This window comes from Mustela nivalis (assembly GCF_964662115.1).
Source record: "Mustela nivalis genome assembly, chromosome: 13".
Lineage (NCBI taxonomy): Eukaryota > Metazoa > Chordata > Mammalia > Carnivora > Mustelidae > Mustela > Mustela nivalis.
The window spans coordinates 91,821,245-91,846,285 of record NC_139032.1 but is presented as its reverse complement, the minus strand read 5'-3'; the positions used below and the strand labels follow the sequence as shown (position 1 = coordinate 91,846,285).

The 25,041-nt window shown below is 53.8% G+C and overlaps 1 protein-coding gene and 1 long non-coding RNA gene across 2 annotated transcripts in view; one reads left to right on the top strand and one right to left on the bottom strand.

Annotated features, from left to right (window-relative positions):
* The first annotated feature begins 99 nt into the window (after window positions 1-99).
* Window positions 100-13,906, top strand: LOC309846773. Its single transcript, XR_014302131.1, has 4 exons — window positions 100-686; window positions 12,284-12,424; window positions 13,216-13,286; window positions 13,398-13,906. It is a non-coding gene; the product is annotated as an uncharacterized lncRNA (long non-coding RNA).
* The window catches only part of LOC309846771 (uncharacterized protein), a 399,750-nt gene continuing 376,128 nt past the window's right edge, over window positions 1,420-25,041 (bottom strand). The window contains exons 2-8 of the mRNA XM_082696268.1: window positions 19,927-20,465; window positions 12,674-12,847; window positions 12,280-12,396; window positions 10,967-11,066; window positions 6,801-6,899; window positions 4,121-4,355; window positions 1,420-1,856 (exon numbers count right to left, since the gene is read on the bottom strand). Coding sequence (XP_082552394.1) covers window positions 4,222-4,355; window positions 6,801-6,899; window positions 10,967-11,066; window positions 12,280-12,396; window positions 12,674-12,847; window positions 19,927-19,935 — 633 coding nt within the window. The 5' untranslated portion in view covers window positions 19,936-20,465 and the 3' untranslated portion in view covers window positions 1,420-1,856; window positions 4,121-4,221. The remainder of the gene's footprint in view (window positions 1,857-4,120; window positions 4,356-6,800; window positions 6,900-10,966; window positions 11,067-12,279; window positions 12,397-12,673; window positions 12,848-19,926; window positions 20,466-25,041) is intronic.

Below are 25,041 nucleotides of genomic sequence, written 5' to 3'. Positions count from 1 at the left end.
CGACCCGGCCGCGAGCGGGCCCGGCCCGGGGGGCGCGCGGGGCGGGGCGGGGCGGGGCGGGGACCCCCGGCGGCCGCCCCCAGCCCGGGCCCGCGCGGCCCGTCCTCGTCCCCGCCGCCCGCCCTCCCGCGCGAGGGGTTGGCGCCTACGGGCGAATTTCCTGGGCCCGCGGGGGCGTGGAAAAGGCAGGAGCGCGGCCCGCGCCGGCCCGCCCGCCGCCACTCCGGCCCGCGGACCCCGGAGCCCGGGGCTGGGGGTCGGGGCGCCCTCGAGTCCCGGCCGCGCACCGTTGGGGCGGCGCGCACCTGCGGAGCCCCGTGTTTGTAAACAAACCGCGCGCCTAATTAGCCCCGCGGGGGCGCGCGCGGAGGGCGGGGGCGGGGCGTCGGCGCGCGCGCAGGGGCGGCCCCGCCCGGGGAGGAGCCGCGCTCGGCCGCGCCCCCCTGGTCTCCCCACCCCCGCCCGCGCCCGCCGCCCGCCTCGCGTCCCCCCTGCGCGCGGGGAGAGCGCCCAGTTCCGAGGTGGCGCGAAGGGCGCCCAGCCGCGGGAGCTGGCGAGGAGCCGGGGGTGGGCCCAGCCCTGCCCGAAGACCGCGCCCGCCAGCCTCAGTTTCCCCGTCCGCCCAGTGAGAGGCTGGAATGAGATGAAGGTCCCCCATCCTGACATTGCAGGAGTGAGCCACAAAGGTAAAAACGAGGCGCCTTGGCCCTTCTGTATTTTGAAAGGCTCAGCTCGCGGGCACGTTTCGGATCTTGTTTTGGGTAATGTAAGGTGGAAGCCTGTTGTGTAGGTTAGACCCCTATAAAAACGTCTCAAACAAAAGCAGTCTTCCCCTGTGCTGGCTGAACCTGCCAACTGGAAGGTCGAGTTTCCTTATGTGGTCTGGACCCATCCCAAGCCGCTCGGGTCACTGGGTTTACTCTCAGGGTGAGCAGGAGTTCTGCCGCCGGAAATGCACACATCTTAATAATTCTGCAGTGAGTGCGGACTCCATGGGGCCCACTGAGCCACTCTGTGGTCCCAGGCTCACAGGGGAGGGAACTGAGCCCCTGGGAGGAGGAGCAGCGACCTGCCCAGGGTCACAGAGTCAGTGAGTGGGAGAGAGCTGAGACGCCACAGCCCCCAGGCCTGGGAAACAGTTTGCAGGAGAGGCTGAAACGTTCCCTGGCCCTCCAGACTGCCCCTTTGCTGGGAGCCCGGGACCCTTACACACCCCAGGAGATATTCCGGAGCAAGGTGCTGGCGAGGGCAGGACCCTCCCTTTCTAGTTTACCAAATGGGAGAAGGTGGACGAGTGGATGGTGAAAATCTGCAGGCCAACACCTCTGATCCAGCTGTGACAGCCCAGGGCGTCAGATCCGGGGTCCTGGCCTCACTGCTCCAGGTGCCCTGATTTAGTACCCCAGGTTTACAGACTGCTGTGCTAGTCACCCCCAAGGCTATGTTCCTTTCCTGCCATCTGGGTCTCATCCTGTAGGACATCCTAGGCACTCGCCATCAGGGTGACCTCACTTCACTCCTCAGGCCAAAGCAAAGAGCCTTTCTATCTGGTTCTGGCCTTCCAGGGTCTGGCTGGGGTCCACAGAGGGTGCCCCTGACCAGCCTTGCTGTCAAGGCCGCTGATGGAATGCCCGGGGCCCTGATGAACCTTTGTGGGCCTTCTGCGGGCCCAGGAGTGTCCCCATGAGGAATACAGAGGAACCCGGGCCCCTCCTGGGGACCTTGGCTTGGATGGAAGGACCTAGGTCCCCACCTTTCCCTTCCTCGTGCCCACTGGTCGTGCTTGCTGCTTGCGTTGTCCAGGTGACCGGGTGGGGTGGCCTTCTGTGAGGCCGGAAGTCTCTAGGAAGCAGACCCTGTAAAAGGAATGGGACAGACTGTCTTTGGGCATTGCAGGCGCCAGCTAACCACCTGTCCGCCTAGTGCAGGGGCTCCTCCCTGGGGACTCCTGAGAGGCAGGGCTGCCTCGGGAAGAAACTCAGGGTGACCCCGATGCCATCCCCCCACCAGCCCAGGCTCCTGGAGTTTCATCACCACCGAGGTTGGGCCTTGGGGACTGCTGAGGGCCCAGAATAGAGTCCCTTAATCTCCGCAAGGCTGGTTTCCTCATCTGTCAGAGGAGTACAAAAATAGGACCTAAGTCTCCCTCTGTGGGAGGCAAAAAGGTGCGTGCCAGAGGCCTGGCCTATGGCCCCTTCCTCGATCAGGGTTCCCCTCTGCACCTCCATCTCTTCCTTACAGGGTCTGTTGATTGGCTGACCCTACTCCACGGTGGCAGCCCCGTGAGGGCAGGTCTCCATGCTCAGGGCCTACGTGGGCTCTAGCGTGAGTGGATGAATTTCCTCTTCTGCACCCCTGTCCTGTCCTCCAGCCTCCGTCTGCAAATTTCTGTGGCTAAGGCAGATGCCCAGCAGGAGGCCTTAAAGCTTGCCCTTGGCCTTAAACCCGTGTTTGGACCAGAACAGGGCCGGGGGCTCAAAGGCCTCCAGCCCTGGCACAGTCTTTACCCAGCATGGCCCTGGAGCCACCAAGCCATCTGTATTACTGCATTCACAGTTCGTACACAAGTCTCTTGGAGGTTCTGTTATTGCGAGTCCTTCCCAGGAGACTGATCAGCCCTCAGAATAACTTAAAAAAATTTTTTTAAAAAAAGAGGAGTTTCGGGACGCCTGGGTGGCTCAGTGGGTTAAGCCGCTGCCTTCGGCTCGGGTCATGATCTCGGGGTCCTGGGATCGAGCCCTACATCGGGCTCTCTGCTCAGCAGGGAGCCTGCTTCCCTCTCTCTCTCTCTCTGTCTGCCTCTCCATCTACTTGTGATTTCTCTCTGTCAAATAAATAAATAAAATCTTTAAAAAAAAAAAAAAAGAGTTTCTGTCCCTGCGAACAAAGGTGGGTTGCAGAGAGCTCGGGTGGTGAGAAGCAGAGGTTTCTAATGACACGGTCTTTTCGTGACCGCTTACTGTGTGCCAGACACGGCGTCGTGACCTTACATGCACAATTCCACTGAATCCCCAAACACTCCAAACACCCCATGTTACAGATGGAAATGGTGGCAGAGTGAGGCCCATCCCTAGCCTGAGCCTAGTCTGAACCCAGGTGAGGGTTCGCACTTCACCCGCAAGGTGTCTTCCGGGAGCCTGTGTTTTCGTAGGAGAGATGAGGTGTGTGTTTGAGGACACAGACGCCCATGGTCACTAACTGAGGGTTCTCTTACAGAAGTGTGGGGAGCCCCTGTCGGGGGATGGAGCTTGGAGGTGAGCTTTCTCACTTCCCCGTTTTCCCTGGCCCCAAGTGGAAGATCATTTGCATAAAAGCAATAGTAATGTCCTTAAAAGCACCCAGGGCAGAGGTCTTAGGTGTGATCTGGGAGCTTAGGGGAACAGAGGGAGTGGGCTGCAGCCACAGAAGTGCCGTCACAGGGCGCCTGGGTGGCTCAGTGGGTTGGGCCGCTGCCTTCTGCTCAGGTCATGATCTCAGGGTCCTGGCATTGAGTCCCCGCATCGGGATCTCTGCTTGGCAGGGAGCCTGCTTCCCTCTCTCTCTCTCTGCCTGCCTCTCCGACTACTTGTGATTTCTCTCTGTCAAATAAATAAATAAAATCTTAAAAAAAAAAAAAAGAAGAAGAAGAAGTGCCGTCACAGATGCGCGGCCAGCAGCAGGCAGCGCAGGGAGACGGGGAGGCCCCCAGAGCCTCAGTCTGCTCGTCTGTAAAATGGGCATAGTATATGCCTGCCATATAGGCTTGCTGTGAGGACACCTGTGGTAGAAGGACACACTCATGAGACAGTGTCCCCATCCGTTCATTCATCCACTGCATTGGAACTGGGGGAGGGCATAGCGCCCTGTGTCCCACTTCCAGGTAGGGCGGATCCAACACGGAAGAAGACAGCCAGTGGAGTTGACACGGTCCTGGGACGCACAGAAAGGCATAAATAAGCACAAGATGCCGTGTGCCTCCCAGTGCTCAGAGCTGGGCAGAAAATTCAAGCCGGGAAAGGAGCTGGGAGCCGACTAGTACAGTCGTGGCAGCTACCTGTGGGGACGAGGACCGTGAATGATTTCACTTTATTTTTCTCAATGACCATTTCTTTCTTCCACGGCAAACAGGTTTACTACGTACCAAAGCTTGAGTTTTGTTTGAAGAAACAACCGTTGTGATGTAATGGGAGAGGGGGACGGGCCTGGGACGTGCTCCAGTCTCTGAGCCCCTGGAATCCTTGCTCAAAGTTGAGGTGCTCCTGGTGTCAGAAAGTGATGTGCCAACCTCTTGGTCTCGTGACACATGGGAAGGTTCTCTGCACTGATATCCTGGGACATCATGGCCTCTTCGTATTCCCTCCTCATATGCCCGGTCTCTGGGAAGGAATCCCAAGATTACAGGACAGGTGTGTTCAGAATGATTGAAGATCTACAATAAGTAATTTTTTTTTAAAGATTAACAGTGGGCGTCTGGGTGATCTGCCTTTGGCTCAGGTTGTGATCCCAGAGCCCCGGGATGGAGTCCCACATGGGGCTTCCGGCTCAACCCGTCTGCTTCTCCCTCTGGCCACCCCCTTGTGCTCTCTCCCTCTCTCAAATGAATATATAAAATCTTGAAAAAAAAAAGGCATAAAAATTTGAAATTTTGAGGAAAAACCTTAGCAGTTCTAGAAATCAGAAATAGAGACTACAGGGGAATTTGAAACTCAGAGGAAGGGATACTTGATGACTTAGACAATGTCCAAGAGAAAATTAGTTCCTAAAAGATACATCTGAGAAAATCAACCAGAATGGAGTTCAGAGGAGCAAAGATACGGAAAACTTAAAAACTGGAAATTTCGGTGAAGAAACAGGAAAATAGTGTTATGTCATCTTTCTTTCTCTCTTTCAAGATTTATTTATTTATTTGACAGAGAGACACACAGCAAGAGGGAACACAAGCAGGGGGAGTGGGAGAGGGAGAAGCAGGCTCCCCGCTGAACAGGGAGCCCGATGCGGGGCTCTATCCCAGGACCCCGGGATCACGACCCGAGCCGGAGTTAGACGCTTAATGACTGAGTCACCCAGGTGCCCCATTCTGTCATCTTTCTAATAGGAACTCCAGACAGACCAAATTAGGAATTAAGGGAGAGAAGAAATCTTTGTACAGATAAAAGATGAAACTTCAACAAAATAGATGGGAGAAATGAATCCTTGGATTCAAACACAAGGCACAAGTAGAATAAACAAGAGTGCATGCACCCCTAAACGTATCAAAGAGGAACAAAACACATCAAAGACAAAGACATCTGACCAGCAAGGGGCCGAGATGAAGCCCGCAAGATGGCAGAGCACGGAACAGCCCGTAACTCCACAGAAACATCAAACACGACTGGCAAAAGATGTCAGAATAAACTTTATCTGAGCTCTGGAAACGAGCTGAAGGTTTATATTAACTGGGAAAACAATCAAGAAGAAGGCAGCTTGATCTGAGCATTTAAGGAAATTCCTGTTGAATAACTAGCGGACCATTGAGCCAATCAAACGATACTTTACCGGCCACACACAGCACAGAACACTGGATTTACAAAATAAGCTCAGGAACATGGAGCGACAGCAGCACCAGCATCAGCAAACCTCGGGGAGGGGGGTAGAATCTGCTCTCCGGAGCCACCACATTATAATATTCAAAATGTCCAGTTTTCAACAACAACAACAAAAAGTCATGAGGCAAAGAAACTAGAAAGTATGGCCTGCACACGGTGTGTGTATGGGGGGGGGGGTGAAAAGAAACCGTTCGCAGGAAGCAAGCCAAATGTTGGACTTGTTGGATGGAGACCTTAAATCAGCCCTGTTAATATGATCGACCGCTATGGGAAACCAAGCCAAAGGACAAGGGAACCACAAGCACGACATTTCACCAAATAGACAACACAAATAGATAGAAATTATGGAAAGGAACCAAACAGAAATTCTAGAGTCGAGAAGACCAGTAGCTGAAAAAAAACACAGTCAAGACCGGGTGCCCTGCCGCAAACTCAAGAAGAAGGAGCGATCCAAGAGCTTGAGATAAGCCTGTTGAGGTGATCCAAACCGAGGAGAAGAAAGAAAAATGAAGAGAACCTAAGAGGCTGCAGAATACTGGTCAGCGTGTTGATATATGCACCATGGGAGTTCCAGAGCATGGGGAAGAATGGCTTTTTTAAGAAATACTAGCCAAGGGGCACCTGGCTGGCTCAGTGGGTTAAAGCCTCTGCCTTCAGCTCAGGTCATGATCTCAGGGTCCTGGGATCGAGCCCCACATCAGGCTCTCTGCTCAGCGGGGAGCCTGCTTCCTCCTCTCTCTCTGCCTGCCTCTGCCTACTTGTGGTCTCTGTCAAATAAATAAATAAAATCTTGGGGCGCCTGGGTGGCTCAGTCGTTGAGTGTCGCCCTCAGCTCAGGTCACAATCCCAGGGTCCTGGGATCGAGCCCCACATCAGACTCCCTACTCACCGGGAAGTATGCTTCTCCTTCTCTCTCTCTGCCTGCCACTCCTCCTGCTTGTGTGCTTTCTATATCTTTCAAATAAACTTAAAAAAAAAAAAATCAAATAAATAAATAAATAAAATCTTAAAAAAAAAAGTAAGAAATACTAGCCAAAAACTTCCCAGATGTGATCAACCATAACAGTTTGCATGGCCAAGAAGCACGAAAAGTGTATCCAAGGTGGGGTAAACTCAAAGAAATCTGAATGCTGTAACCAAAATGTTGAAAGGCAAAGACAGAGAGAGAATCTTGGAAGCAGCAACAGAGAAGGGAGTCCTCGTGTCTGGGGGTCCCCAGTAAGATCAAGAGCTCACCTGCCGTCGGAAACCACACCGGCCAGGAAGCAGCACGATGACATATGCCAAGCACTGAGCCAAAAATCCCGTCAACCGGGAATTCCGTATCCAGCAAAACTGCCTTGCAAAAAACAAAAACAAAAACAAAAAACCTGAGAAATCAAGATATTCTGAGATAAACAAAAACTGAAAGGGTTTGGGGCTAGCAAATCTGTCCTTTGAGGAGTGAGTGGACATCAGAGAGTAACCTGAATCCACACAAAGACAGGGCAGGACAGGAAAGGGAGCGGCTTCAGGAGAAAGAAAAGTCAGCAGTAATATAGTTTGGCTACTAACACCTCTTTCTCCTCCTATGTGATTTACTTATTTATTTTTAAATATTTTATTTATTTATCTGAGAGAGAGAGAGAGAGAACACTCATGAGTGAGGAGAGAGAGAAGCCGGCTCCCCGTGGAGCAGAGAGCCCCACGCGGGACTCATCCCAGGACCCTGAGATCATGACCTGAGCCAAAGGCAGAGGCTTAACCCACTGAGCCCCAGGTGCCCTTCCACCTACGTGACTTAAAAGACACCTGCATAAAACTGTAATTACGTCCCTGGCCAAACAGTGTATAAAGGTGCGATTTGTAACAGTAACAACATGAGGGAGGTCTATAGAAACCACCTTTCTGTATGCTATTGAAAGCAATCCAAAGTACCTTTATTACCAGTTAATGTCGATTGTAATCTCCACGGCAACCAATAAGAAAATAACTAAAAAACATTTAATTTAGAGAGGAAAATGGTACGGTAGCAAACACCTAACACGAAAGAAGACAGTGGTGGCAGAACCGGCATGGGAAAGGCATAAGACATATAGAAAACCCACGGCAAAACAGCAGAAATGCTTCTGTGTAGGTGATTATATTAACTGCAAACGGGGTGCCCGGGTAGCACAATGGATTGAGCATCCAATTCTTGGTTTCGGCTCAGGTCGTGATCTCAGGGTCCTGAGATGGAGCAATGCGTCCGGCTCAGCACAGAATCTGCTTAGGATTTTCCCTACCTCTGACCTTCCCCTGCCCATAAATAAATAAATAAATAAAATCCATTTTTTAAAACAGTAAAAGATGGGGCACCCGGGTAGCTCAGTCGGTGAAGCGTCTGCCTTCAGCTCAGGTCATGATCCCGGGGTCCCGGGATGAAGCCCGGCTCGGGCTCCCTGCTTGTCAAGGGATCTGCTTCTCACCGCCAACCCCCCATCTCATGTTCTCCCTCTCACTTTCTCTTGCAAATCAATAAATAAAGTCTTAAAAAAAATAAAATAAAAGAGGAACCATCTCAGGTCAATCACCTGAACTCCCACTTAAAAGAACTAGAAAAGGAATAAACCAAATTCAAAGCAAGCAGAAGGAAGGAAACGATATAGACCAGAGGGGAGATGAGCGAAATAAAGAACAGAAAAGCAACAGAGAGGACCAGTTAAACGGAAAGGTGTTTAAAAACAACAACAACGACTCAGGGACACCTGGGTGGCTCAGTCAGTTGAGTGTCTGCCTTCAGCTCAGATCGTGATCTCAGGGTCCCACATCTGTTAGGCTCCCTGCTTGGTGGGGAATCTGCCTCTCCCTCTCCCTCTCCCTCTCCCTGCCATGCTCCCTCTCTCCCCGTCTCTCTGTCTTTCTCTGTGTGTCTGTGTCAAATAAATAAATAAAATCTTTAAAAAAAAAAAAAGTCCACAAAACCGACCAGCTTTTAGGTAAATTGGCCCAGAAAACAAGAGAGGCGCTCAGACTACCAGGTTCTTGCTTCCTTTACAGAAGTAAACGGGGCCCTAGGAGAGCCCTTGGAGCAATGGCAGGCCAACAACTCAACAATGGAGAAGCGGATGGACCCTTAGGAATTCACATGCTGCCAAAACAGAGAAGAAACACAAAACCTGAATAAACCTAAAATAGGTAAACAGACGGAACAAGTGTTCAACTTCCAACAGAGGAAACCCAGGACCAAATGGCCTCATTGGCGGGTTCTATCAAATGTTTTAAGGAAGATGGGACACCAAAGCTTCTCCGCCCCTTCCAAACATGGAGAAGGGGGAACACTTCCTGGCACATATGAGACCGTCATGACCCTCAGCCAGACCAACACCCCTTGTGGATGCAGGCACAGATCCTCCCCCAGAGACCAGCAAACAGCAGATGTAAAGGATTACACAAGGAACAGGATTTATTCCAGGAATGAAAGATGAGTTCAACATAGGAAGATCCGTGAATGTCATACCACCATAGTAAAAGGACTAGGGGAAAAAAGGAAGATCGTGTTATGGTATGAATCCTGTCCCCCTCCCAACTCATACGGTCATAAGTCGTAACCCTCCTTAACCTCAGAATGTGACTGTATTTGAAGATTGGGTCTTTAAAAAGGTGATTAAGTTAAAATGAGGTCTTCGGGGTGGGCCCTAATCAAAGGCGACAGATGCCCTTGTAAAAAGAAAAAACGTGGACACCGACGTAGACAGAAAGGACAGTCTTTTCAGCAATGGCGCTGGGGGATAACAGGACAGTCATGAACAAAAGAATGCAATGGGATCCCTTCCTCACACCATACACAAACATGAACTCCAAGCTGATCAAAGACCTAAAAGTAAACAGTGAAACTATAAAACTCTTAGAAGAAAACATGGGAATAAATCTGCACAACCTTGGATTTGGCCATGAATTCTTAGATATTAAGGCAAAGCACAAGCAACAAAAGAAAAAAATAGGTCAATTGGACTTCATCAAAATTTAAAACTTTGGTGCCTCAAAGGACACCATCAAGAAAGTGACAAGACAACCCAAAAGAATGGGGGAAAACATTTGCAAATTATCTATTTGGTAAGAGTCCTGTATCCAAAATGTACAAATAACTCTTATAAGTTAGCAGCCCAAAGACCAGCAACCCAAATTAAAAACAGGAGAAAGGCCTGAAGAGACCTTCATGCTTGAGACCTTGATAAGGTTTGTATCTCCAAACACTGTCTAGAGACGGCCAAGAAGCACACAAAAAGAGGCTTGAACACCACTAGCCATCAAGAGTATAAAGGTCAAAGCTGCAGTGAGAGTGTCACTTCATACCCAGGGGGGTTTAGAAAAAAGAGAGGGGGAAGCTAGCATTGTTGGAAAGGATGTGGAGAAATTGGAGCCCCTTGTACATTGCTAGCGAGGATGTGAAATGGAGCAGCCCCTTTGGAAAACAGTTTGGTGGTTCCCCAAAAACATAGCATTACCCCATGACCCAGCAGTTCTGCTCTGTTATGCACCCAAGAGAACGGAAAACAGATGTTCAAAGAATTGTACACAAATGCTTAGAGATCAGCCAAAATGTGGCCCCAACCCCAGTGTCCATCAAGCAATTCATGATCCGTAAAAGGTGGTGTGTCCACATGTGGGATATGATTTGGCCACGAAAAGGAAGGACCGACACCTGTTACAACAGGAGCAGATTTAGATGATGCTGTGTGAGTCCAAGAGACCAGACAGAAGATCCGATGTTGTACGGTTCCGTCGATAAGAAATGCCCACAGGTGGCGAGTCCACAGAGGTGGCGAGTCCACAGAGATGAGTGGTTGCCGGGGCTGCGGGAGAAGGGAGCGCGGGAGTGACTGCTTCATAGGTGTGGGGTTTCTTTGGGGGCTGATGCGTCACGTTGGACCTGGGTGACCTTTGCTCTGTGTCTGCAGGAGAGAAGGGGCCCCCACGCACCCAGCCCCGGCCCCTCCCTCAGACTGTTCACGGTGTGTGACGTTGGGCTTCTGCCTCTCAAAGCTGGTATTAACCCGGACTGACCTAACAGGAGAGAGGGGAGGGGAGGGGGGGGGACTGAGGCCTCCCTGCACTCAGCGGGACGGAGAACTGGAAAGGCGCCCACAGAGAGAACAGCCGCTTAGCTAACTTACAAGCCATTAACAGGACACCAAAAAAGTGAGTTATTCTCTGTCACATGCACGTGCACACGCCACGCTGCTTGGGGATGAGGCCAGGGAGGGTTCGGGACAGTGACCCGAGGACATGGGCCGTTGAGAGGCAGCACCAATGATCAGAGAGGGTTTGCATTTCTGTGTCGCACCCAACGGTTCCCCTTGTTGTGTGGCCTCCAGCTCATTGCTAAACCCCTCTGAGCTTTGGTTTCTGCTACTGTAAAGGCGAAATGACAGGGAACTTACCTGTCAGGGTTCTGGGGGACGATCGAGATGGTGCTCGCACAGCCAGATGAAGCAGAAGGGCTCGGGCCACAGCCCGGGGGCGTGGGATGATGACCTGGGCCTGACAGGGAGGGAGGGAGTCCTGAGAAGCGGCAGATGAAGGGCAGACCCATGGGGCTCCCCACTCTGGGCACAGGCACCCCGTCTCCCCAGTGCCCCGATTAGGAACTGGTGTCATACCCTCGGCTCCCACCACCTCACTCCCCACATCCAGTTGGCTGCCACCTCCTTTGGGTTCTGCTTCCTAAGTATCACTCCAGTATGACCACTCCCTCCCTTTCCCTGTAAGACAACGACCTCCGGCTTCGGCAGAGCAGAGGGAGGGGTCAGGCCCGGGGAGGCTGGGCGGGCTCCAGGCCGGCCCGCACCTCCCACACGCTCCAGCCGATCACACGCCGGCCCTCAGGTTCACCGAACTCCTTCCTGCTTCAGGACCTTTGCACGAGCTGTTGGCTCTTCCTGCTTGGAACACGCCTCTCTTCTGCCTGGTTTTCCCTGGCTCCTGCTGCTCACCTTGCCTGTGTCCCCTCAGGCTCTCAGGGGTCTCCTCCTCGGGGAGCCTGCCTGACCACACCCCCTCTTTTTATCCCTCACACGCATCACAGGACTCACCGCCTCTGTGGTGCACAGCTCTTTGGCTCTGTGTCCCTCTCAAGGGCTGTGGGTCTGTGGCCGTATTAGTCTTCCTGTCCACACCCGGTGCTTAATGAGCTCCATAACATGGGGCGCCTGGGTGACTCAGTGGGTTAAGCCACTGCCTTCGGCTCAGGTCATGATCTCAGGGTCCTGGAATCGAGTCCCGCATCGGGCTCTCTGCTCAGCGGGGAGCCTGCTTCCTCCTCTCTCTCTGCCTGCCTCTCTGCCTACTTGTGATCTCTGTCAAATGAATAAATAAAATCTTTAAAAAAGAAATGAGCTCCATAACAACGTTTGGACTGATCTGTCGGGTACGGCTCCGGACCATGGGCTGTGATGCCAGGTGGGGCTCTGCGCAGGGCCCTTGTCAAGGGGTGAAGAGGAGACACCGGGAGCGGAGGAAGTCACTGTGGTGGCCCTCGATGTGTGGCTGCTTTCGTCATGAGAGCTGCTTATTTTATATATATATATATATATATTTTTTTTTTTTTTTTTGATTTTTTAAGTCATCTCTACCCCCAGGGTGGGGCTCGAACTCACAACCCCACTGACTGAGTCAGCAGGAGCCCGTACAGTTGCTTGTTTTAGGAAGATTTGTGGAGCTCTTTGAATCAACAATAGTTCATCCCTTTCCTTACGTAGGAAAAGAAGTCCATCTCCACCTGCCCGCTGTGCCTCTGTGTTCTCCAGGAGGGGGCTGTGACGCGAAGCCGAACCTTCTTGAAAATACGGAGGAGAAGACGCTGTGACATGCTCTGGAGAAGCCGTAGGATGAAGCAGAGAGTCAGTTTGGGGGTTTGGCGAAGGTGGTGTGGGAGGGGGTGTGGGGAGGCCTGCGCGCCAGCACACCTGCCTCTCCCTCCAGGCCCTCTGTCCCTGTTGTCACCTGGCTGCCCTCTCTGAATCCCCTACACGCAGGAGCACAGCATCCCACCCAGATGGCTTTCCACAGCCCTGCGCTGGCCCGGACCCCCCCGGCCGCATCCGACCCCCCCACCGCCCACCCCCACCCGGAGCGTGTTACTGACCCACCTCACACACAGACGAGTAAACGCAGGCAAATGGGAAGTGTATGTCAGGAGTGTCGGAGCCAGGATCAGCCGACACCCATGGGCTGAACCACGAGGCTCCCCTGACTCGTCTCGATGCTCCCAAAGTTCTGCACACAACAGCTGGGGGTCCACAGAAGCGGGGGGTGCGGGGACCCTGGTCAAGATACGGGTCAGTAAGTGCAGCAGGGAGTGGGTTTCCGCGCCACCCCCACCCCTCCACCCTCCCACCCCCGCCCAGAGTTTGCAGGGCTGGGACAACACTGCAGAGGGAGCTGTAGCCCTGCCAGTCACCCAGGGGCCTGGCTTCTTTGGGCCCTGCCCAGGGCCATCCAGGGGCACAGTGCCACCTGCAGCAAACGAAGATTCGAAGATTGGACTCAAAGAAGGAGGGAGACCTGCCTCTGATGTGGAGTGCTGCTTCACCTGGGGAGCCCGAGTCCTGGCCCCCCACGCTCTCTCTGGGCGCCATGAGGGTCATGTCCCATTCTTTTCTAAATAGACTCTATTTTGCATTGGTTTTAGATTCCCAGAAAAGCTGCAGATAACAAGGAGTTGCCCCATCGATGCTTCTCCCAAGGCCTCATAACGCCAAGGTGCGTGGACAACTAGAAGTTGCCCTTGGCACAGGCTGTATGTGGGTTTCTCTGAGGATCGGACCCGGAGTCCATGTGTGTTCTGTGGTTGTCTCCTCCCATCCGTGACAGTGTGTCCACCTGTTCCTGTTCCTCAGGAGCCAGGACAGCTGGAGAAGCACTGGCGAGGTAGCTTCCAGAACGTTCTGCAGTCTGGCATTGCCCAGTGTTTTCTCGCGGTGAGTCTGGGGTTATGGCTTTTGGAAAGAAGGCTCCAGAGATGAAGAGCCCTTTTCACCCCGCCCCACCCCCTCCCCAGGGCCCCTGTTGTCCTCGAGGTGTCCATGTGTCTCCCAGGCAGTCCCAGCGCACACCACGTGGGGGACACAGAGGCATTGGCTGCGCTGGGAGCAGGGCCCCCATGAGGAACGGCTTTCTGTCCCCTCCCATGTATTCTCACGTGACACAACCCACCCTTTTGCTTTTCGAACAACTTCCTTACTTTCTGGCAAAACAGCATGCGTGAAAGCTGTCACCCCAACTCTCCAGCTAATAACTTGGTCTCTTGGTGAGTCATTATTAAGCACCTCCCGCATACCCACTGTGTCATGGCACCAGGAATAAAGGCAGTGTTCATAAAATATGTGTTCATCCTTCGGTTCAGCAAAGAGCGGTTGGCCAAGCCACTGCTCTGTCTCCAGGCTCGTACCCAGCTGGGGGGATTCTGGAGAATGTGGTGGGAGGAGGGTCCTGCCCTTACAGAACATTCCTTCAGGAGGAGCAAAGAGACCCAGAACCATAATCACAGCAGCACCTATGTAGTTAGAACGCTGATGGGGTCTGTGCAGAAGGAAGTTGGGGAAGTTTGGAGCCGCTCTCTGTGGATGGAGACAGTGATCTGGCTCTACAGTGGCTTTTTGGAGCAAACCACCATCACAGTCCTCTTGGTGGCCACATGGCATGTGACAGTGTGCAGAGATCCTTTCCAGAACCCTTCCCTATGCTGTAGAGGGTAGGGTGGGGGGTTCTAGGACAGCGGAGAGGACTTGCATACAGGTCCGTCCGAGGGACCCCGTGCGGGATCGCAGTGCTGGTGGAACAGCATCACCATAGAAACCAGCCTCATATCCCGGCGGCACTTGGTGGACCCACTCCAGTCTCCGGCACCAGAATGGGGACCCAGGGCTGGCTAGCAGTGCCACATATAAGGCAGCCTGGTGATGTACGTTGCTGCGGGAAGCTGGCCCTGGCACCCAGATGTCCACACACATGGTGAATCCAGGATTAGCACAGGATAAGATGCTCCTTCCCTGGAGATGAAATGAAGATTCCAGAGCCTCTGCCATTAGAGGGAGGGATGCTTCCCATTTTCACCGAACTGAGGAGAATGGGGGAAAGAGAGAAAAAGGAGGAACGTATGCACTTATTTATTAATGGTTGGGGAAACTGAGTCAGAGGAGGGCTGCAGGCAGGCCTCAGGACCCCCAGGAGACACAGCTGCCTGGCTTGGTTGGCCGCTGAGTTTCTACAGATGCCAAGAGCCTAGCTCACAAATGCACAGACTGGATGTGCTGAGCTGGGGGTGTGGGCTTCCCTCTTCTGACCCTAAGCTACAGCCAGAGCCGAGCATCCCTCAAACCCTGGGGTCATTTCCTCCAGCTTGGTCCCCCTCCCGTGGTCTAGATGCTCCCCAGTGGCATTTGTCGCTATTCATAGAATCTTCAGGACTGAAAGGCTGAGTGTAGGGCAGGGCACCAGAGAGTGGTTCTGCCCCTTCTGCTTACAACAGGGGGCCTTAGGGTGGGGGAGTGTGATTTCAGACCCTCTGAAATCCCTGGGATAAAGATCACATTTGTCCTGTTGCTTACGGTATACCCTCAGCCCCTGGCACAGAGCTCAGCGTAAAGCGAGCTCTCAATTGATATTCGTTGAATACACAAACACAGCATAGCCTGGGTTTCCGTCTCAGGGGAGAAGATTCTGAAACGCGCTCAGCCAACATTCCCTGGAGCAGGAAAACCTCTGATTATCAGCAGGATGCTCTGGCTTAGTCAGCTCCTTGTCATTGGGATTCCTTCTCCCAACTGGACAACTGGGTGGGAGAGAACCACGGGGGCACCTTGGGTCCATGAACCGGGGTCTATGGGCCTGAATCTCAGCTTAGTACCATGTCTCTCTGCCCATGTGTCCCTCCTCTCTCGAAGGGACGTATCTCGTCTGTGGATCGAATGAGATCATGTGGCAGAAATGTTTACTTGGCAAAATAGGAAAACTCAGTGATGGCTGTTTGTACTACGGCCATCACGGGTGTTGTGGTGTCTTGCCTAGACTGTGTACTGGCCTCCTGATGGCCTTTTGCCAAATCTGGCAAAGACACAAACCCGGCTATGGATTCCAGAAGCTGAGTGAACCTCAAACAGCTTAAACTTGAAGAAACCCACACAAGATGCAGCAAGTGCCAACCAGTAAACATGAAGAGAGCATTCTTGAGAACCGGGAGAAATAAACATCCCTTATCAAAAAATACGTACGGGAAAAGAAGAATGATAGCAGACTTCTCATTGGAAACTATGGAGGCCGCAAGGGAGTGGAACAACATTTTTAATGCATTGAGAGAAAAAGCTGTCAATTCTGCAAAAATATCCTTCAAGAAGGAGAAAGACTTTTCTCAGGTGAAGAAAAAGAAAGAATTTGTGACAAGCAGAACTGCTTAAGAGAAGTTCTTCGGCAAGAGGGACACGAAGCAAGGGGGGAGTTTGGAAATGTTGGGAATGATGGAAGAGCAACACAAATTGTAAATATCTAGGCAAACAGACCATTATTTTCCTTTTAATTTAATATTTAGTTTAATTTAATATGCATGATAGTTGAAAGGAAAAAAAAACATTTCATTGTCTAGTGAGATTTTCAGTGCATTTGGGTCTGATACATGTGACAACCATAACATAAAGGCAATGGGGCAAGGGAGGGACATGCTGGTGAGGATCTACGATCTATTCGAAGTGGTAAAATATTGACGTGATGTAGACTGTGAAGTAAACGTAGAGATATACTTGTTAGCCCCTACAATATCCACTAAAAAAGTGCACACACAAAACACATAGTCAAAAAACCCAATTGATAAGTTACAGCAGAACACTGAGAAATTTTCAGATAATTTCTTAAGGGCAGGAAAAGACACACGTAGGTCAAAAAAGGCAAATAGAAAAATAATAATGCAATGGTAGACCAGGATCCAGACGTGCTAATAATTACATTAAGTGCAGTGCTCGTTTCAGCAGCACGTGTACTAAAATGGGGATGAGATGGAGAATGGAGATTAGCATGGCCCCTGCTCAGGAGGGCATGCAAACTCATGAAATGTTCCATAGTTTTACTCAACACCCAAAAGACAATCCAGTCAAGAAATGGGCAGGAGACACGAACAGGCATTTTTCCAGAGAAGACATACGGATGACAGACTCACAAAAAGATGCTCAACCTCACTCATCGTCAGGGAACTACGAAAGCAATCCATGATGTGATACCACCTCACACCTGTCCAAATGGCCAACACACGAGAAACAACAGGAGTCGGCGAGGATGCAGAGAAAGGGGAGCCCTCTTACTGTTGGCGGGAATGCAAACTGGCACAGCCACTCTGGAAAACAGGATGGTGGCTCCTCACAAAGTTAGAAGTAGTACTACCCTATGATCCAGCAACTACACCGCTAAATATTTAAGCAAAGGATACAAAAATTACAGATTCAGAGGAGTCCATGCACGCACCCCAATGTTCATAGCAACATTATCAACAAGAGGCAAACTATGGAGAGAGCCCAAGTCTCCATGGACCGATAAATGGATAAAGAAGGTGTGGGGTGTACTTACACACACACATAGGAATACTACTCAGCCATCAAAAGTAGTGAAATCTTGTCATTTGCAATGACCTGGATGGAGCTAGCGTGTTTTATGCCAAGTGAAATAAGTCAGTCAGGGGAGGACCAGTACCCTATCGTTTCACTCGCGTAGAGAATTTAGGAAACAAAACGGGTGAATATATGGAAAGGGGGAAAAGAGAGAGAAACTAACAATCAGAGACTATTCACTACAGAAAAGAAGCTGAGGGTGATGGAGGGCGGTGGGTGAGGCGGGGGCTGGACGGGTGGTGGGGACTAAGGGGGCCCGCACGATGACCACTGGGTGTTGTAGGGCTGTGATGAATCAATGAATTCTACTCCTACAGTCAATATTACACTATATGTTAACGGAGTAGAATTTAAATTAAAAATTTTGAAAAGATAAAACAAAATGCTGTAATGTCTATCAAAAAAAACAAGTGTAAACGGCTTCCCTATAGTCAGTCATAGCGGACTTCACACTTACAAGCTTAAGAGGGCAGATACCATGTGAAGTGTTCATTACACAACAAAGTAAAACATAAATGGCCTGAACACACCACAGAAAAAACATAAATTGTCAAAATGGACGAAAAGCATGACCTGGTAACAGGCTGTCTCCGACGAGCTTCAGATATGACAGAGGAGGGTTACGAATCAAAGGTAGAAACGGACAGACAGACACGAGTCAAGGAATCCGGGGGGTTGGATTAGTGTCATAGTAGAGTCCAGAGCAAGGGAAACTATCAGGGATAAAGAAGGACGTGACATAAGGATCCAAGTGTCCAGTCACCACGAGACGTCATGATTCTAGATGTCTGTGCACCTGATGACATACTGTTAAAATACACAATGCGGAAATTGCTGGGCCTTAACCCATGCTTCACCCGTATAGAAATGCTAACTCAGTCCGGATCATAGATCGGAACATGATGGAAAACCGTGACTCTTTTGTGGCCACAGATTAGGCAGAATGTTAGCTGTGGTGTCCAACACACGATTAATAAAAGAAAAAAATCATAGAGGGGACTTCATCGAATTCAAAAAACCTTTGGGGCTCCTGGGTGGCTCAGTGGGTTGAGCCTCTGCCTTCGGCTCAGGTCATGGTCTCAGGGTCCTGGGATCGAGTCCCTCATCGGGCTCCCTGCTCAGCGGGGAGTCTGCTCCCCCTGCACCTGCCTACTTGTGATCGCTCTCTTTCTCGCTGTCAAATAAATAAAATCTTTTCTTTTTAAAGAAAGACTCAGCTAAGCAAATAAAGGCAAAATACACACTCACAGGAAACGTTTGTAACGTGCTCGTCCTACAAAGGGTGGTGTCCATACTCCAGAAATAACGCTCACTAGTCAACCATAAGAAAACAAATAACCCATATAAAAAAAACAAACAAAATATTTCAACAGACACTTTGCCAAAGGAGATACAGGGATCGCAGACAAGCACATCGTTAGCCACAGGGAGCTGCAGAGAAAAACCACAGAGAGAGGAGAAGAGGCAGCGGGGACTCACACAGACATATGCGTACCCAAGTGCGCGTCGGGGCTTTTCACAACAGCCCAGAGACGGGGGTGACTCAATGGTGGGTCAGCAGACGGATTCACAAATGTGGTCTATACACACCACGGAATGTCACTCAGCCGTAACGCATATGACGTCCTGACACCTGCTTCCACAGGGATGGACCTTGAAGATGTCACGGCAACAAGCCAACACTAAAGGACAGATTCCATCTCTGTGAAGCACCTAGAATGAGCAAATCTGTAGAGATGGAAAGCAGGAGCAAGGTCACCAGGGCTGGGGCACTGGGGAGGCGGGGATAGGAGGTTTCTGTTTCGCTAGTGAAGTCCAAGATGTTGCAAAAGTCGGGGAGAAGGGCTACTCGCGGCTGTGCGATGCGCTGTGTTTGCCGCTGTGCTAAATTATACGCTTAAAAAATGGCCACGATGGTCAATTTTTACGTGATATGTATTTTCCCCACAATACAAAAGTGTTGGCAGCAAACCCACCGTGAGAAACCACAGATCTGCTAGGAGGGATGGGGGGTGGGTGGAGGGCGCAAGAAAATCCGCCTGAGCCTACAGCCGGTTTTGCCAAAAGATCCAGCTGCCCCTGTCCTCGGTATGGCCTCGAGAGGAGTGAGTTTCTGGTCACACGAAAGCGTCCGCACAAATACAGATAGCCGTTCTGTCTGCCATCGCCTTAACGGAAGGGATCCACGTGTTCTTGAGCAAGGAAAGGGTTAAAGGTGGTCTGTGTGTGCAAGGGGTCACCCCCCAGCAATGAAACAGGACAGACTTGATGCAGAACCACCTGGGGGAACCCAAAGGCCACCCACTGTGTAATTCCACTTCTAGGCCATTCTGGGAAAGGCGACTCTTAGGGACCTGGACCCCGTTGGGGGAGGGGACGGAAGGGGGTTGGGAAGTCGACAGTCCCAAAGCTGGTGCTGGTGACTCCGGTCTACGCATGTGCACGACTCTCACAACTGTGTAGACCCCACCCCCCTTCTTTCTTTCTTTCTTTTTTTTTTTTTTTAAAGATTTTATTTATTTATTTGACAGTCAGAGATCACAAACAGGCAGAGAGACAGGCAGAGAGAGGGAAGCAGGCTCCCTGCTGAGCAGAGGGCCGGATGCGGGATCGATCCCAGGACCCTTCTGAGCAGAAGGCAGAGACTTTAACGCACTGAGCCACCCAGGCACCCCAAGACATCCCCCTTTCAATTTTATGACCTACTTCAAAAGGAACAAGAGAAAAGGAAGATTTGTGAACAACTGTACCTTCTGCATGTTTACTGGGTTCTAAGCCGTGCACTGAGGGTCCCACGGTATTGGTATAAGCATCCTTAAAATGCCGGACAAGTCGGTCTGACCATTCCCACTTTACAGATGAGAAAACTGAGACTTAGGAGGCGTCTGAGTGCGTCTGACTCCAGAATGCAGGCTTTTAGCCACTGCGCGGCTCAGAGCCTCGTGAGGATCAACCACCATGCGCATGCCGCGGCTCCTCGGGCTCGGGGCTGGAAGTGGCAGCAGGACTCACTGAGAAGATGTCTGTGGCCTCCTCAGGGACTGATGTGGACTCTGACACCCGACAGACCATCCGGGGGCCGAACCAGAAGTGCAGGAGGAAGGAAAGATGTGCATCCAGGACCGCGGGAGCCCTGTGGACGCCGGCCCGGCACAGCCGCTCCCCAGCCCCGCTGGGCTCCCGCAGGCCCTCCCCACCCAGGGCGTAGAGGTGGGGAGGGCTGACCAAAGGGGACCTCCCACAGGCTTGCCACTGGGCAGGGGATCTGGGAGCTCTGGAGAGACGGAGGCTGGAGGGGGTGGCAAGGGAGAGCCGGGCCGGCCAGTATTGGAAGGAGCAGAAGCTAGGGGTGCAGGGGAGACCCCGGGCCTGGCTGAGTTCTCTGCCAATGGGCGGACAGCAGGACGGACTACCCAAGTGTCCGAGTCACGTCGGAATGGACGCAGAGCCCTACAGGGGGCCAGTTAGAATTACAGCCCGAGGCCCATGGGATTCTGCTGTGTCCAAATGTCCGAGACGTCCTTTACCCAGTGAGGAGCTTAGCGGCCAAGGGCTTCCAGGGGCTGCTTTCCGAGGCCGTCCTCTGCACATCCTGGCTTCCTGCTGCTGCGTCGTCTCCAGCCTCAGGGTGCAGGCAGCTCTGAGTACTGCCCGGCTCCCTGGTCTCCCTCTGAAGGTCGCATTCTCCCATGGATGGAATCGCTGGTTGGGCTCCACTCCGGTCTCCAGTCCAGGCCCAGCCTCCGGCTCCTCCCGCCTCCTCCCCTGGCTGCCCCACACCATTCACTGGCTTTTGTTTATGTGGCCTGTTGGCCCCCAAGATGCACACATCCTGCTTTGGGGGCGCAGCCCTGGCATTTCAGGTGCCTCTGGTCAAACACCGTCTGGGAAACCTCCTTGACTTTCCATCAACCCACATGCCCGCGCTGGGAGCTGATTCTAGAACCCTGCACCACGCTCCTGACCCTCAGCGGCGCTTAGGAGTGACTCCCCCAGGCACAGAGTTCCCCGAGGGCCGGACCATGTGGGGCCGGCTTCAGAGCCACAGCTCCCCGGAGTCCCGGGCACGGAGGTCCCGGCCAGAGGTGCTGGTGGAGGAGTGAGGGCCGGGGCCGGGGCCCGACAGGAGAGGAGGCCAGGCGGTGAGCTTGCCATGGCTTCGCTGAGCTTCTCCCAGCGTCCTTCCCCCACTGAGACCCAGACTTCTTTTCTCTGGTCACAAAAGTGGGACGTGGGTTGGATGGAAGTCGGAGCCATACAAGCAAAGCTGAAAGAGGCTCCCCAAAGTCCCCTCCCGACGTCCCTTCCCCTGGGCTTCCTGGGACGGTTGACGCGACCAGAAAGAATCTGGCCCTGCAGATTCTTTCTCTCTCCGCAGGCTGGCTTCACAGAAGCTTCCACCACTTGCTCCTTTGCTCTCAAAATGCCACGTCGCCCCTCCGGGGCACGACCTCCCAGCCACCCTGTCTGTTTGATGGCTGCGGAATGTTCCAGCATTAGAGGGAGCAGGGCCCACTGGCCTCTTGCCTGGGGGACAGACCTTCACGGTATCTCCACTGACTTCATCCGTAGGAAATAATGCCTGAACACCCTCCCCAGCCTCGAGCCCCCACCCGTGGCCCTCTGGGAGGGAAAGACCCCTGGGCGAGTGGCCGCAGGGGCTGTGTTGGACGCGGGCCCTGAGGTCGCTCTCTCATTTCCGTTTTAGGGACCACTGTTTCTTTTCTTTAAATGCCTTCCTCCACCCTCGTAGTCCCTCCCTCGTGGGTCCCCGCCAGCTTTAACAGGAGACCCCGCGAAGGATAGGGGTTCTAAGTCTGGGCCTGGAACTATCCAGAACCATCCACACCCAGCCTCCTCTGGCCCAGACAACCAAACAGCCCCTATGTCAAGCCTGCCCTACCTCCCCAAGCAGAAGCTCAAAGAGCAGCGCCCACCCCAGCCGCCTGGGTCCTGAGAGGTCTGGGCTGACAATGGGGCCAGGCTTTCAATTCCGGGCCCCCAAGGCCGGGCCACAGGAAGACAGTTGCGTTAGCCCAGGTCTCAGGGGGTGGAGGGGTGGTGGTGGAGGGGGGGAAGCCAGCCTGGCAGAAGCCCGGTCTGCTCATTCCCTGCAAACGCTTAGCCCTTAGCTTGCGGGGGGCGGGGGGGGAGGTATTTAAAGACCCTGGAGAGAAGGGGAGAGCAGAAAGAAGGGCCACCACCGGGGCTTGGGGGAGCCAGGGAGGGCCGGAGCCCGCGGCAGCTGGCAGGGAGAGCAGCTGGGCACAGCCCTCGGTGTTTCCCGGTGTCAGCTTTTCTATTTCAGGCCGCTGGCTTCTCCATTCGGGGATTCACAGCCAGACTGGGAACGCAGAAAGACGGGGCTGGGGCCCTGCGGCCACCCTGTGGGCTTCCAGGCCCAGGTGAAGGCCTTACTCCAATGCTCCCGCCTCGTGACCCAGTTGGGGCCCCTGGATCTCATCCCACATTCACAGTCCTGAAGCCCCGGAGACAGTCCAAACATGCCGCCAGGGCTCTCTGCCGGAACGGGCTGGAACGTGCTCGTTGGGGCGACAAGCAGTAGCCGTCAGCAGAGACGGAGCCCCAGCGGGAAAGCTGCCGGATTACGGGCACTCTGTGGAGGCAGAAGTCGCCCAGGGAAAGGGCTCTGTGGGTCGGTCGGTGGGTCTGGTGCAGGGTGTGCAGGGATGGACTCTGAGGCCAGAAGAGCAGGGTCAAGCCCCAGCTCCATCATTTCCTTGCAGGGTGGCCTGGGGCAAGGTCATTTTCCTCCTCCCTAAACATCAGAATAGCTTCCGAGCCCATCTGGGAAGGCGCAAGACCAGACTGGAAGTCCTCCCTGGAGGCAACGGCGAGGGCACACAGTAGGCGCTCAGAACAGCTGCAGGGAGGGGGTGGGGAGCGGCTGAGTAACTTGGACAAACGGAGACAGCTGGACGTGACAGGGCCACACAGGTGGAACGCTGGCAGCCGCACCGACGTTCCGGAGAAGGACCCAGTAAACCACTGGTGCCTAATACCCGCTCCCCCACCCCACGCACAGTTCTGAAAACAGCCCTCCTTTCAGACCCGATTTCTGCGGGGCACGGGCTGTCGCGGGAGCTGACTCCTCCCCGCTCTGGTGCGGGTCGGGACCCCTCTCCAACCGGGGGGCTTAGCCCAGGCCGCGGTGGGGAGGGAATCCGCAGACCGGAACAGGTGGGGCCCGGCCCTGGAAGTCGGAGCCGCATTCCAGGGATTCCGGCTCGGCGACCCGCCCAGCCTGGCCCGGGGGCCAGACCGGTCCTCCACACCCACCACCACCTGGAGGGGGCTCCGGGGAGCCCTCCCGGCCCGGAGCGGCGTGGAAGCGGAGGGCAGACGGATGGGGCTGTGGGGACTTGGAAGCAACGGTCGATTAGACTGAAATCCAACAGGAAGGGAAAGCGAACACGCCAGGATTCGTTCCTTCGCACGGTGTTTCCTGCGTCCCTGCTGTGGGCCCCTCCCAGCAGGCTCTGCCGCCCTGGAGGGTTGTCCCCACTCCCCCGAGCCCAGAGGGTGGGAGACGCTGACGAGGGGCCTAGGGCTGCGGCGCCGGTAGGGACAGAAAGGGGCAGACCACCGGGGCAGCCCTGGGCTGAGCCAGGGGCTCAGCCAGTGACTGGGGACGGTGCCAGCGACTGTCCCCCCGGGACGGGGGGGGGGGTTTCATTTCTAAAATGGGAGGACCAGGCCAACCGGGCTCTCTGTCCCCCTTGGGAGAGACACCAGGAAGGGAGCTGAGGAAGGGCGACGAGGCTGCGGTGCTCTGTCGCGGTGGGAGGGGTGGGGAGTGAGTGAAGGGATGGGACAGGGGGAGACGCACCCGGGGCAAAGGCTGAGGGAGGGAATTTGCCATTAGGACCGGTCCGACCTGCTCGCTCTGGCCCTGGGAAAGAGACTGCGGAGGGAAGGATGAGAGCACAGCCAGGACGAAAAGCGGTTTCCTGAATACTGGGGTTGGGCGTGGCCGTTCTGACTCAGGGTAGCTGAAGACCCACTGGGCCCCCGGGGATGCTGGGCAGAACATGTGTGCGGATGGACCGGGGGCAGGGGCAGGGAGAGAGCCCAAGGAGGGGAAATGGGCACCCAAGTCTCCCAAACTGGCTGCCCCCGGGGTCGCTATCGGGGAAGAGGAATGAACGCGGCCCCCACTGACCTGGGCTGGTGGGAGCCTTGGGGTCTCTGGGTAGCGTCAGCAGCTGGAATGGTGACCCAGCAGCAGAGGTGGGCCATCTAGTGTGGAAGCTGGTGAAGGGCTACTGGAAGCCCTGGGTCCTGGGCATCCCCTTGTCCCCCAACTTCCAGACCCCTCCCTCATTAATTGCCATCAGAATCCAAAGCTCTGGGCTTGGCATCAGAGGACTAGTGCTTTCCTGCCCCCCATACCGGGGAGCACACAGCGTTCCTGCTGCCTCCCCGTGGTGCCCTCCTGGGTTTGGCAGACTCCGCTCCCTCGCTGGGAAAAGGAGTAAAGGCCCCCCCTTCACAGCCTCGTTGTGACGGTGCGACAGAGAACACGTGAACACACGCAACACGCCGAGCAGAGAATGGGACCCCCAGTGCGCCCCCTCCGCCTCTCAGTGCCACCTGCCGTGAGCGCCCTGACGTGCCTGGTGGAGGGCCCCGGGCGCGTGCAGAAGGTGCCCAGACAGGTCTGAGCTCTGCTTGATGAGACAGCCTTGAGAAACACTGTCTTTATAAAAACTGCTCATGGAAACAGGTTCATTTACCAACGAGCTCCCGTTGGCCAAAGCACAGTTAATGTTCTGGAAAAAACGATCTCCAGAACGTTCTCCCCTCTCCGCAGTTTTCACCCTCTCTTCCATTTCTAACTGCGA